This window comes from Lepidochelys kempii, chromosome 19 (genome assembly GCF_965140265.1).
Source record: "Lepidochelys kempii isolate rLepKem1 chromosome 19, rLepKem1.hap2, whole genome shotgun sequence".
NCBI classification, from domain to species: domain Eukaryota; kingdom Metazoa; phylum Chordata; order Testudines; family Cheloniidae; genus Lepidochelys; species Lepidochelys kempii.
In genome coordinates, this window is record NC_133274.1 from 4,829,267 (window position 1) to 4,844,199 (window position 14,933).

General features: G+C 43.6%; 1 protein-coding gene across 10 annotated transcripts in view; it reads left to right on the top strand.

Moving 5' to 3' along the window:
- CSMD2 (CUB and Sushi multiple domains 2) overlaps positions 1–14,933 on the top strand; it is a 548,097-nt gene that overhangs the window by 152,154 nt on the left and 381,010 nt on the right. For 9 of the 10 annotated variants that reach the window (XM_073317325.1, XM_073317326.1, XM_073317333.1 and 6 more), the window contains one exon: positions 3,307–3,501. The exons of the other annotated variant lie outside the window; for it this stretch is intronic. In XM_073317325.1, the coding sequence (XP_073173426.1) occupies positions 3,307–3,501 (195 nt within the window). The remainder of the gene's footprint in view (positions 1–3,306; positions 3,502–14,933) is intronic. 10 annotated transcript variants of the gene reach the window in all.

Here is a 14,933-nt window from a genome sequence, read left to right on the forward strand (position 1 = left end):
ACAGCTCACTTCATCGGATGCAACCGATGAAGTGAGCTGTAGCTCACGAAAGCTTATGCTCAAATAAATTGGTTAGTCTCTAAGGTGTCACAAGTCCTCCTTTTCTTTTTGTGAATACAGACTAACACGGCTGCTACTCTGAAACTAATCTTAATGTAAAGCGCTTAATTCTAAGCGCTTTCCAAAGACTCAGTTATAAGCATCATCTTCTCTTTTTTGCCCTATCTGGGTTTCAATATAGGTAGGCATTACCATGGTATCTCAGAGGCTTTCTGGGGGAAACTGAGGCACAGGGAGGGGAAGCCATTTTTATTGGAGGTAGTATTTGTATTACAATAAGTCCCATTCTGTTAGATGCTGTACAGACACCTAGTAAGAGATGGTCCCCATCTCAAAGAGCTTATATTTTAGATAGAAGAGATGGAAAAAAGAGTGGGAGGGAAAACAGGGGCAGTGCTGAGGTTTTCAAAACAGTCCAAAAAGATTTCGACGCGTTTCCCATTAGAATTAATGGATCCCTTGGCAATTCAGGTTCTGTTTAACCTGGGAACTGGAGCACTAGGGAACCGCAGGGTCGGTCAGTCAGTCACTTTGTCTGTTTGTCCAGCAGCCTCAATAAAAGAATCCCCTCTTATATTCATTACAGCCAAGTCTTGCCTCTTCTTTACCACAATGGACAGTGTCTGTTTATAGATGGCAGCATAGAATTCCTTCCTGCAGGGGCTTGGCTGTTTTAGATGCAATGAGGTTTAAAGTGATTTGATGCTGGTTCTACCAGCTGGGCCTGGCTTTCTGTGCAAGGCACAGCAGAAAATTGAGTCACTCTTCTAAAATGTTTCCGTGTGGCAGGGCGTAGCACGGTGCCATTACGCCAATTACAGCGGCTAAATACATCGTGATGAATGTTCACTTCATTTCACCTGGCTGTGCACAGTTCTAGGTTTGTTTTCCTCTGCTACCTCTACTTAGCATCTCATTTTGCTGTTACTCATGCTCTTCTCCTTAGCAGGATCTCAGACTAAACTTCCCTGTGCTCTCAGGAATTCATCCTTTTTGTGCATGCCCTTGACAAAATTCCTGTATGTGCAGTAAACACTAAATCAGCTCTGAAACAGAAACTCTTCTCCATTATATTTCCTGCAGTGTTGCATCGCTGAGGAAGGGAGATGGTTCATAAGGGCCTGATTCAAAGCTGAGTAAGCCAGTAGTAGTCTTTTCATTGTCTTTGTTGGGCTTTGCATCAGGCACGAAAAACCTGAATAGACTTGATCTTTTTGGAGTGTTTTATGTGAGCCTGTAGAGTTTGATACTGATTCTCTAGGGCTGCTGAACAGAGGCATTGGTGAAAAATTGTAGGATTTATTACAGTTTCTGCTGCTGCTGCCTACTTGACATTAAAATTGGATATTGTGGGCCAGATCCTTAGCTCATGTAAATCAGTGTAACTCTGTTACCTTCATTGGAGATACACTAATTTTACATTAATTGAGGATCTAGCCATATATGTGAAACCTAAAGTGCTGACTTTGGAGCCTTTTTGTCTTGAATAATTGCTTATTCAAGACTTTGCCATTTCATATACCATTACACAAAGACTTACATAATTTCACCTGTATTGCAGAATATTTTGTGCCCCACCTAGTGAATGCCATTGAATAACATTGAGTTCCTGAGTAAAACATCATCTGTTGAGATTTTCATACTGTAAATACCTAAAATGGATAGAGAAAATATCGTGATTCTGTGGTGGGATCCCCAGGATGCAGCCTGGGACTGTGGAACCGCTGTGCCCCCTGAACTGTCTCCAGCCTGGGCTGTCTCTCACATGCCTTGCTAGTGACCAGCAGCAAACCCCTCCAGGAGCTGAGATCGCTCAGCACAACCGCATGTGGAGACCCAACACCCAGCTAGATTGCATGAATGGTCCCAGAGCCACTCATGAGTCACACAAGGAAAGGCAGCAGTCAAATCTCCCCTCAGCTCCCAGCACTGTACCTCGGGAATATACCATCTTGCACTGCTCAAGACGAGCAATCAGATTTATTAATTGGTTCACCACTTCATCAATGGAAAGTGGATATACACCAGCCTTTGCAAGATCTGAGCAGATTTGCCACACACTTCATACAAACTCACTGGTAAAGATAAACAGTAAAAGAAGTGTATTGGCTACAAAAGATAGATTTTATGTGATATTAAGTGAAAGCAAAAAGTCAGTTAGTTACCAAAATAAAATAAAATATAAGCACGCAGTCTAAGCCCTCAATCCTATTAGACTGGGCAACATCTAGATTAAGCAGTTTTTCTCACCCCACTAGATATTGCAGTCCACAGTATACAGATTTCACCCTTGAAGTCTGGGCTAGTCCCCTCAGTTGGAGTCTGCAGAGTGTCCTTGTTGCTTGCAGAGTAGGTGGGTGAAGGAGAAAGGCCCAGCATGTGGCCACTGTGTCTGTTTTATATCCTCAGTCCATGTGCTTGGAAAACAGGCATGTCTGGGTGCATTGCTGAGTCTCCAGGCAAGGTTGATCGATACCTCTGGTGTGGCCTCGTGCAGGTGAGTCATTGCATTGTAGCTCCCTTGCTGGACAATGGTGGTTGATGGGTTGATTGACACCCCGCCCCAGGTTTTGGTTACTTTCCTGGCTGTTGCCTCTGGGGAGCTAATATCTGGCTGATTCCCGAACTTGCAGCATGTTTTAGTGACAACCGTACAACACAATTCTTATAACTTCATATACACTTAGGATACACATCTATGGATAGAGAAATGACTTCCAGCACATCATGACCTTTCCTCTTATATCTTACAAGGCATGCTTTATATGTAAGATCACAATCATATATAAAGGAGGAAAAAGGGGGGTTACAGGGCACTCCCCCAAGGTACAGAATGTCACAGATTCCTCGTAGGAGTTGGGAAGGAATATGCTTCTCCTGTGCAGAGCTTGGCACAGTTGTTTCGGTGAGTTACTGGAAGAGGTTACCCTTTTGTGAAGCATTATCACTAGGGAAGGTAACATACCAGACTTGATGGGCCATGAACTAATCAATATGGTAAATCCTATGGTCAGTGAGCTTGCTTTTAAGAGATACGTTTTTGCTTTTAAGGGATACGTTCGCTTTGGTACTGGAATGGTGCTGAACTGACAGTGCATTTATTTAATTATATAATTGGGTTCTGTATCTGATGTGATGAACCTTGTCATAATACATGAGGCAAAAAAAGAAGGAGGGTGTTTTAACTGGATGGAGGCAGTGGAATTTGCATCTCTCACTAACCAGGAACAATTTTCTCTCTGGCAGTTTTACTGAGTCATACATGTGGAAACCCGGGAAGACTCCAGAATGGGATCCAGCAAGGGACGACATTCAGCATTGGAGACAAAGTGAGGTATAGCTGCAACCCGGGCTTCTTTTTGGAGGGACATGCCTTGCTCACTTGCCATGCCAATTCGGAAAACAGTGCCTCCTGGGATTTTCCACTGCCCTCCTGCAGAGGTAAAGTGCTTCCTTATGTTCATATTTAGATCAGTGGACACAAACTAATGATCATGAGAAAACTATAGCTAGAAAGATCATCCAGCTGTAGATGGAATCAGAGATGCTGCAGCATGAGCAGTTACATGGGACTGGCAGCATTGCATTCAGTGGAATATTGGTTTGAAAACAAAACCAAACCAAGTGAAAGCCAAACAAGATGCAGTTGAGAGCCAGGCTTAATTTTAACAGAATCCCTAAAGCTCCAGAGATGTGGAGGAACAATAATACTTACAATTTATAGAGTGCTTTACAGTGCTTTAATGTGTGCAACCATTTAATTAACTGATTCTTACAATCCCTGGTCATTGCCATCATCATCCCCATGTGGGGAAACTGAGGCAGTGACATTAAATGACTTGCCCAAGGCCACAGAGAGAGACTTTGTGGTAAAGCCATAATTAGAAACTGGGACCTCCTGATCTCATGCTCATTCCTCCAGTGCAGCTTCTTACATGGCTCCAGCTTTGCCCCATCTTTAGAAGGGGGCATGCATACATGTCACTGGGTTCACTTTGTGCTTAGGGGGTGAAATTCACCCCAAGGCTGAGGGTCTGCACAAGACTTTATGCACCCTTATGCCCTGGAACTGTAAAGCAGACTTGCAAGGAATAGAGATCTCCAGATGAGTCTCAAATGAGGGGTGCCTCGGTGTTCAGAGGTATGTTTCTGCAACTGATTGACTGTAAGATGTTGGAATAGTCTTCTCAAGGGAAATGGTGGAAGGTCCATAGCCTGCATTGTTTCAGACTGCGCTGGAGAATAAACCATGGGGAACAATCCTGCCCTGGAATGGGGCACAAGCAAGGTAGTCTAATAGTTATCTTCCATCTCAGTGTTCTCTGACTCTGGTTGATAGGTTCCATCATGGAATCCTCTCTTCCTCATGTTCTTCATATATTGTGTTTTCTGACCATTTTCTATTTCCTGTTGTGCGTTCTGACCAAAACAAAAGCTTCAACAGGGTCACTTAAAAAACCCAAATACCCTCTGCTCTGCAGGGTAGGTGACCTATTGGGACAGCAGGCTGAGAGTTTTGTTGGAAGCCCACAATAGAACAGCTAGTTAGTTGTGTTAAAGGAAGCTTAGAGTCTAGGGACTTTCAGATCCAGCGTAGTGACTTTTTGTTTTTTCCATGTATTTTAATAAGCAGAATGAATTGCGGCCAGTTTTAATAGGCCAGCTTTATTAAAGTGGCAGATAAACAGTGCCAGGGTAGGCCAGGCTGACTTAGAAAGCTTGCCACTGGATCTAATTCTCCACTGCTTTGCACTTTGGGCCTGCTGCCTGCATCTTGTGCCATCATTCACACCAGTGTAAAGTGGGTATAAAATGCTACCATTCTGACTGGGTAGGGTTGGACACCCACTTTGCATTGGCTACAGGCTGCACACCCTAGAGGACAGCAGAGAAATAGGCATAAAGTCTCTGGGCTGGAGAAAGTTTTATACAGGAGGTAAAACTTGATTTAAAGCACTGCTTATGTAAAGGGCTACAGCCTCTGGGAGCTAGTGGAATTTTAGTTTCTTTATGACTATGGCGAATTGCTTCTTGGTAATCCTTTGTGGATTCAGGGAGCTTCAGACGACTAGTTTGTTAGTAAATATACAAGTGTCTGGGTTGTTTTACCAAAATAGTTGCTGGTTCCCAACTTCATTCCTGTTCAATTCCTTGTGTACTTCAGCAGACCATCTAGTATCGATCCTTTTATTGACCCTTTGCTTGTGTAATCAATTAGCAAGCCTGAGCCAGAGCATACATCTTGAATTTTAAATACAGAAATATTATTTGCCTGATGATATATGTTCCTAACACTTCCCTTGATGAGTCATGCAGTCGGGGTTCCTGCTGCTTATTGTGATTGTTACTCTATTGCTTATCTATTGCTCGTGTGTGTGACCCCTGGTCCCAATACAGGAGTGGTTGATGCATAGGTTGGTGCCAGGAAGGGATGTTTTATCTCCATTTTTTATCTCCAAATAGCATTTTCAGTCTTGACTTTCAAGTTTCATGCTAAATCGGTGCTTCCATCATAAACCCTTATTCTTAAATGTGTTTACAACTTGGCTGGAGAGGGGAAGGAAAAAGAAAAGCACCCTCAAGGCTGAAACATGGTATAAAATGTCAGATCGCTCTCAGATTAAAGGAAATGCCATGCAAGAATAGACCAGTGCTCCATCTAATTTGACATCTTGTCTCTGACAGTGGCCACTGGTTGAGAGAGAGGTTAAACATTGCCCCACTATTTACAGGTGTTTGTGCAATGCCATTCCATAGGGGAGGCAATGCCTCCTGACCCCAGCAGGTGCTGTTGCCTTGGAGCATAAGGATTAATAACCCTTGTAATTTTTGTTTGATTTTGCTGCAGATGGTCTTCTTACCTGTGTGCAATCCTTTTGTTCAGGAAGCCATTACGGTTACTAATTAACCCCCCACCCATAAAATTACCACCACCTTCTTGATATTTCATATACTTATGATTGAAAAATATTAAAATATACTGTGATGGTCACATTGCATTGTGGCAAGTATTAATTTATTTCAAATCAGTTTATTTGCTCAAGTGGTATCGTGTGGTGATGTGTTCCAAAGGTTACCATTCTGTACAGCATGTAGTCAGATGTTTGCTGATCATTTCAGTAGACTTAAGAACTTGGGACGGATTCTGCACCATTTGAAGTTAATGGTAAATGCTCACTGAATGTAGTGTAGTTGATACAAAAATGTAGAAAGCAGAAAAAACTGACAAGAAATTGACACAATAGAGAACTCAGAACCTGCCCAGCCATATGAGCTGATTTTACCATAATAGGTTTTTCAGTGGTCAGATTTAAAATTCATGTCCGACTGTTACACTGCCACTACAGACTGTTATGACTGCAAGGGTCAAAAGATTTGCATAAAGGGTTTTAGTGTCTCATTCTGCTGGGAAAATAATGTGTCTTTAGAGCTACTGCCTGAATAGAAATATATATTTCCTTGATAGAAATTAGACCTTCTCAATGTCTGCACATCATGTGTTCAGCCTGTGGATTTCCTTGCCTTAGGAAATCAATCAAATACTGTATCTGGATTCTTTTTTGAAATGGACGGATAACCTTATGACCAATATTTTTAGCTGTGTGAGCTAAAATAAGTCAGTCACATGCTTCAGGGCATAGGGGTCAGGAAGGAATTTGTTCCCCATGTAGAACATTGCACAACTGGTGGGTTATATTCAGGTTTAAAAAGATAGCGTATAATTTTTGATGCATCTGGTAGTGGCCACAGATGGGTATTTGAGACATGTGTTATGTGACCGGATGCTGCATATCTTACTATACTATAACACTGTGTATACTCCTATAACTGTTAAGGAACTGATGTATTTCTAAAGGAACCAGTGTCACTTAGACTGTGAGAGTGATTCAAAAAATTTGTTACGATCTGCCAGATGAATGACACATTTGCAAATGGAAGCCACTTTGTTGTTGCTGTTGTTGCAGTTAGTTTGTATTACAGTTATAGAGAAAAGCTGTAGTTATCTTAAATATTGCTGTGTGGTATCTGCCGACAAAGGTGGATTATTTTTTTAATAGCAACCATTATACCAATTTATTTGATTCCAACTATGGATCAATATGATGGGCAGCAGAAAAGAAGCCATTTATCGCTGCTGAGAACCTCAACTGTCCGACAGCTCCAAGGGCATGCTTTGTTTTTTGAACTGTTATTTATTATGATGATTGTGGAATAGTTTGAGACTCAGTAACACATCAGCGCTCCATTTTGCGAGGTTCTGTACAAACAAAAACAAAAGCTGGTCCCAGCCCCAGAGACGTTACAATCTAAGTATTGTGAAACAGCTGGACACATCTGATTACCCTTGAAAAAGAAAAGCTCTGTGTATGTAACACCTATAAAATGTGTCCTGTCCCTTGCCAGTGGTTGGCCAACATGGAATATAACATACTGCTAATACTGCTAAATAATGCCTTTTGCTTAAGTGCTGGAGGCCCGTTCTTGCATGTGGAAAGCCTCATCTTCAAACCCCGCAAATGACTCTTGGAGTATGAGATGGTGATGTTAGAAATAGGCTGACTTCCATTGTCTTTCACCAGATATTCACTGATGATGTGTGCGGGGGGGGGGGGGCGGCAGGCAAAATCAGACTTCTCTTACTCAGTATCACTTTCTGCTACCTCTTATCTTGTGTTTTGTCCTAAGTAGGATGCTATAAAGTGAAAGGAAGGAACAGCAGCTCATGCTGAGACTTTTAATGCTTTGCTTAGCTGGTGCTATGACCCTTTCCACATTTTATGTAAACATTAGCATTTTGTTCTGTGGTTAAACCAAATTGAGCATAAACCGTGTAAGAACACCTGCAGCTCCCTTAGGAGGCGGAATAGTCTTAAGTAACCCATTTTGTTCTGGAAAATAAGGTCACATCCCTGCACAGCCGGCACTGGAAGCATGTTCCCTTAAGTCTGAGTTGGGTTCTGTTTTATTTACCCAATTCAGTCTTTTGTCTCTTCCTGCCACGTTCTCTCTTTCAAGTAGATTCGCAGTACTCTGGACCTGCTTGCCCCAACATCCAGTCTATACTGTAACATCTTCTTGCGGTAGAAGATAAATAAGAATGTATGTCGGCAGCTGTATGTACTTACTGGGGAAGGCATCACCAGGGCTGTTGGAATATTTTGCATCATATCTGATGATATATTAGTCTTACATAAATGAGTGTTGTGTGGGGTTTTTTTTTTAACCCTCCATCTAAGGAACACTTTACTCTCTAGGATGTCTTGTAGCAGTGTGGCACCAGTATTTTAACAAGAGGTTCCCACAAAAATTAAATTCCTTTCCCTATATCCTAAGGGATAAATGTGCTGGGGAGAATCTGTTTGATCTTATTCCATTCAACCAGTGCTTCCTCACAACAAAAGGGAGGAAACAATTCTCCTTGGGACACAAACCTTTATTAAGTGCATTTTCTGGAAATCTTTCTAGCTTGTTCCCTTCTATAACAGATACATTAGAGATGGGTCAGGCTGCTGAATTCAGGATTAAGTGTCAGGTCATAGAATCATAGAATATCAGGGTTGGAAGGGACCTCAGGAGGTCATCTCGTCCAGTCCCCTGCTCAAAGCAGGACCAATCCCCAACTAAATCATCCCAGCTAGGACTTTGTCAAGCTGGGCTGTAAAAACTTCAAAGGATGGGAGATTCAGATACAAGAATGGTGTAATCATGGAAACTGCTGCTTTGAGAGCAAACTGGTCTAATGTTGCTGTCTCTATAATGTACAACGAGTGGGCCCAGGCTTAAGAGAAAATATTGTTGTCCTAAAAGCATCAAAAGGGCCTGAGGGGAGAGCAGAAGTTAGAAAGAGGGGATAAACCACCATCACCTATCAAGCTGACCAACGTTGTCTCGTTTCATTGTTCCTCCCTCATTGATGTTGGTCTACTTGTTGTCTCTTATCTTATGTTTAGATTGTGTGCTCTTTGGAGTAGTGACTTTTTGTCCTGTGTCTGTACAGCGCCTAGTGCAATAGGTTTCTGGTCCTTTACTGGGGCTTCTAGGTGCTACTGCCATACAAATCATGAATGTACCCTCCATTTTCTCTTGCTAAGCGGCTGTACAAACCAGAAACCTTTTTAATAAACAGGTCGTTATTTTGGCTTATTGTAGCATCATAACTTGCAGCAAGAAGCCTCATACTCTGCGATGATCAAAACTAGGCTGGAAAAACTGTATGGTAGGGAATTAATCCTATATTAACCTGGAGCTGATAGAGTAAAGGGAACTATCCTGCCCTGCCCAAGGGTGGTGGACTCAGATGATCAAACATAGATCTCTTTTGTCTTTACCTTCTGAGAGGAGCCTGTTAATTGAGTTGCCAAATTCCAAAACTCTTACTTAGATAGGTCTGTATTTGTGCGCATCTCAGGAGCAAGCTGGCACTGCTTTGCACCTGAGTTGTTTAGTGAAGCACATTTACTGTACCCTGAATAGAAATAAAATAGTGGCTGATGTGTGCGAGATACTCGATCTGAATTCACACCAGAAGAGCAACATTTCTTAAAGTAGCCTAGATCCCTCCAATCCACAGCCCATGTGAGTGTCCTGACCTGCATACAAAGCTCCCTTGAATTTAGTGGGGCTGCACCTCTGAGTAAGTATTACTTCCACGAGTCGGGCTTGCAGGAGCGGACTCAAGGTGTGGGAAGAAGGGGTTGTTGAAGTATTTTTGCCCAGATGACTGGGAGTACTTAGCCCAGCAGCAGTTTTGAAAGCACGGTTATATTGAGACTGACTCTTGGAATCCGCTGGAACCCATGCAGGGTATCACTGAACAATCACAACCCATACTCGATGGGGACTATGTCCTGAAAGAAAGCTTTCCTGAACTCCCTCTTCTGGCCTTAAATAACCCCCCCAACCTTGCCACGCTCATCATCAGAAGCGAGCTCCCCACAGGCCAGGACTCACAAACTCAAAGTGTGACCAGAGCCTGCCATAGCAACAGATGCAAAGCTAACATATCTCAACTGCTAAAATGATCACCATCCCACACAAGACACCTTTCAAGACCCATGGATCCTACTCATACCTATCGCATGTGCTGTATCTCATCCAGTGCACTAAATGCCCCAATAAAAACTACAGGAAAAACTTTGTTATCTGGCATGTTGGGGGAATGGAGAGTGCCGGTTAGTCAAAAATTCTGGTTAACTAAGATTTATACTTATCAATGGAGGGAGGGAGTTTGGGTGTCGGAGGGGGTTTGGGGCTGGGGGTTGGGGCGCGGGAGAGGGTGTGGGGCACAGGCTCTGGGAGGGAGTTTGAGTGCAGGAGCAGGCTCAGGGCAGGGGTTTGGGGTGCAGGAGGGGTTTCAGGGTGCCAGATCCGGATGGCGTTCACCTCAGGCCTCCCCGCTTCCAGAGAGCCATGTTCCTGCTGCACTGAGGCGGCTTCCTCCGCCAGCAGGTGCCGCCCCCGCAGCTCCCATTGGCTGCAGCTCACGGCCAATGGGAGCTGCAGTGCCAGCGTTTGGAGCAGGGTGGGGGCAGTGCATGGAGCCCTCGTGGCTGTTCCTCCACCTAGGAGCAGCAGGGAGCGCTGTGTCCAGTTTTGGGCCCCACACTACAAGCATGATGTGGAAAAATTGGAAAGAGTCCAGAGGAGGGCAACAAAAATGATTAGGGGACTGGAGCACGTGACTGATGAGGAGAGGCTGAGGGAACTGGTCTTGTTTAGTCTGCGGAAGAGAAGAATGTGGGGGGATTTGATAGCTGCTTTCAACTACCTGAAAGGGGGTTCCAAAGAGGATGGATCTAGACTGTTCTCAGGGGTAGCAGATGACAGAACAAGGAGTAATGATCTCAGGTTGCAGTGGGGGAGGTTTAGGTTGGATATTTCACTAGGAGGGTGGTGAAGCACTGGAATGGATTACCTAGAGAGATGGTGGAATCTCCTTCCTTAGATATTTTTAAGGTCAGGCTTGACAAAGCCCTAACTGGGATGATTTAGTTGGGGATTGGTCCTGCTTTGAGCAGGGGTTTGGACTAGATGACCTCCCGAGGTCCCTTCCAACCCTGATATTCTATGATTCTAACAGAAGTCGGTCCAACAAAAGATATTACCTCACCTGCCTTGTCTCCCTGGGTTCAATAGTGTCCCTTAGCAAGCAGCGAAGAATAATTCCCTCCATTACAGGAATCACGGGGTGAAATTCCACAGCCTGTATTATGCAGATCAGATTAGAATAAAAGATCTTTAGGATGGGGGACTGTCTTTGTTTTGTTCTGTGTTTCTACAGCTCCCTAGCACAGTGGGATCCTGGTGCGTCATGAGAGCTCCAAGGCAATTCTGCAATACTATTACCAATAACAATAAATGGTCCCTTTTGGCCTTAAAGAGTGGGAATTTCAAGGGAGCCTAAGGGATTTAGGTGGCCAAATCTCATTGAAATTCACTAGGAATTGGGTGCTGCACTCCTTCAGAATTGCCCTGGAATTTTCAAAGAAGCCTGTGAGCTTCAGAAGAAGCGTGAACATGGAAAAAGAGGGTTTAAAAATAAAACTAAATTAGTCATAACAGACTTCTTAAATTTAAACCTTTAAAACCAGGTCAAATTGGGTTCAGATCTAATTCTGGGTGCAAACTTGGGTCAGTTAACTTTGTTAAGTGGGATTTTCTATTTATAGCTCCAGTACAATATTCTGAAATATGTGTCAGTAGATTCTGTTTGCTAAAATGCACGCATGCCTTCGGAGACAAAAGTCTTGCCCAACTTGTTTGCTGTGTGTAAATAGAATTGATAGGTTTATGACTTTAGTAGGCGGTTGAGTAAAAAATCGGTAAGCCAGCTGAAGAAGTCAAGAACATTTGTGATGCTGCATTTTAAGTGTGTCAAATATGCATTAGCTCATTAAAAGTGTCCTGTCCTATTATAATTCAAACAGCTGCTTAGAGTGTGATGTGCCCAAAACATTTTTAAGAGCTGTTCAAGAGCATTTTAAAATGTTTTAACGATAATATCAAGCTCATCAAGCCAAAGAGCAAGTTGGACAAACTACAGATCTATCCATATCTAATGAGTGTTGGAAATCGTTAATGTATTTTAAAAGATTTTTAATTAAAGTTTTTAAAAATAGGGGGCTAGGTTTTTCGATGGAGCTACACCAGTTTCCACCAGCTGATTTTTTAAAGAATGTTTTTAAGATAGATGCAGCATCAAGAGGCAGAATTTTGTAGGATTTTCTTTTCTCCCTGGGAAAGAACATTGTCCCGTTTTGCTTTATTCTGAATTGCAGAGAAACCCAGGAATTGGCTGACTGGATGAATCAAGTTCTTTTAGTCCACCATCCTCTCTCTGACAATAAACTAGATGCTTCAGATGAATCTTCAAGACCCCACAGTAGGCAGCTAGGAGATAACCTGACTATAGGAAAAGCTTCTTTCAAACTGCTGTCAGTTATGGGCTAGTTTCACCTGGATACTCATCTTGCTAAATTTTTATTATTAATGTATTAATAATTTATTTACCCTAGTTCTTAGGGAGCCCGGTTGTGGCCCAAAGCCCTATTGTGCTAGGCAGACACAGAACAAAAAGACAGTCCCTGCTCAAAAGGGCAATCCCTCTCCTTTAGGTGCCTAGAGTCCCGGCATCCTGGAAACCTGGTTATTTTGGGTGCTCCAATTTTGGAGGGTCCAACTCAAGACACCTTTAAAGGGGCCTATATTTTTCAGGGAGTGTGAGCTCAGCACTTATTGAAAATCAAAAGTCTCCAGCTGAGCATCCAAAAAAAAAAATTGCTCCCCAAATCACCAATCACTTTAGAAACTGTAGGCCCCAGCTTTCATTCACCTTTTCACTGCCGGGCCTCCAGGCTGCCTGCTTTTGCCTGGGTCATTCGGTAGACATTGGAGAAGGTTTAAATTAGGTGTTGGCTCTTGGCTTTGTTTGCAGTCGGTGCTTTCTGCCAGATTTACCTGGGCACATAGAAAAAGCTCATCGCTGTTGCATGTATAATTCCCCCAGGGCATTAATATTAAAATAGCCCCATGAATGTTCCATGTTCCTGTCTGGCAATAATAATGTTTAAAAGGCAACCTGTGCCATGCCGGAGGTGGCTGTCCTTCTGCAGGAATGCCTCTCTGCAATAAATTGCCTCTGCTCAGACCTTTGCATACATTATTCAAGCCGTTAATGGCCTCATCCTGTCTCCGTTATATCTTTCTGTCTTTCTGCTGGGCATGTGGCTTGCAGAGAGCTAGCTGATTGAGAGTAGCAGCATCGCTTCTACATTTACTGCCTTTCCAGTATCCTCAAGGGGTTATTGAAGAGAATAGTTTGAAATTAGTCTGTGCGTATCTGCACATGCCAGCAAATGAGTGAATCGTGCTTATCCTTTGTGGCCAGAACCCATTCACACACCAAGAATTAAGAAGAGCTCCTGTAGTCTCAATGTACTGGGAAGAAAAAAAATCCTTATGCTTCTCCCCGTATTCCTGATCCCATTTTAGCACCATGGCTGCCCATCTCCAGGAATCAGAGGTAAGACAGACTCATGCCTCTTGCATGGGCCGGGGCCCTTGAAGCTACCCCTGTACCTTTATCTTGGATGAGTTAATATGTAGCAGAGAGGATCCTCTGGGTAAAAAAAAAACCAGAAGAACCAGACATGCAAGGTCAATGGGAATATCATACCTTGAAATTGGAGACTCTGACAAGGTGTGCAAACGCTACATGGGTCAGGGGAAGGGTCAGTGGGCAGCTGGACCATGCTCTATGACACACGAATCTCAGGGGTAAGGCTGTGAGGGAGGAGCTAAATCGGTGGGGCCTTGCTCAGTTATTGCCTGGCTGAGAGGGAGAGCAGGCTGTTAACCGTCACTGTGGGAGATCAGGTTAGCTGGGGTTGGGGTAGGAGCTGACGAAGATTGGTGCCTGTCAGGGCCTCCCTGGAGTGGGGTAGAGTTGGCCTGTCAGGAGATGATTGTCTCCTTTGGCTGCCGACTCCTGCAGGTTTGCCCGAGCCCAGGTGGGGCGCAAGCATTAGCTTTCTTGGTACTCAGCAGAGCCCGGGAGAGGCAGAGAATCTGCTGAGGGTTGAGCCCAGAAGTGATGGAAGAATTGGTTTCTTCATGTTTATTTTGGCCTTTGGGCACCTTGGACAGGGTGGAGCTTTTACATGGCAGAGCTCGGCGGGGCTAAGATGCCCCAGGCCAAAAGGAGGCTGAGTGGATCAGTTGAAGACTAGGAGGGATATCACTTGAGTCTGGGAGTCTAGCTACTTCTAACCTGAGTGATTGCCCTCACTCACCAGGAAGCTTGCGTTTGTGCGATGCATTCTGCATGTTCGGCTGCCTGGCTGCAGTTGGGTAGCAGATGGCCATGAGAAATAAGAGTTGGCATGAACCAGAGGTTTGTTTTTCCTTTCCTTTTGCACCTCCATCAGTCAGATGCTGCAAGTCCCAGCCCTGCTGATAGCGGCTTATACTGTCAGCAAGGCTCAGGCCTGAAAAGGTTCTGATACTTTCACACTAAGAATTTCCTGTGGAGCAGTATCCCAAACCCTCCTCTCCCACCTCCCCAGAAAAGTGCCTCAACTGCTGCATAAAACACATGAGAATCCCTTTGCTGAGTTTCAGTCTCAAAGGATTTTTATAGCGTTATGCTGGAGTTTTACACACTTGAAAATAGGTGTTTATAATGTAAAGCCTGAGAGCTCCTTGACTAAAGCATCTGAAATGCCATTCTATAATGTGCATTGTAAAGTTAACAGGCTTTTCATAGTGCATTTCATATAAATAGCAAGGCATTTGACAATGCTGTACATACAAAAGTGACACACTGCCACAATGCAAGTCAAATTAATTCTCAGTTTCCTTTATCTTCCTGCCCA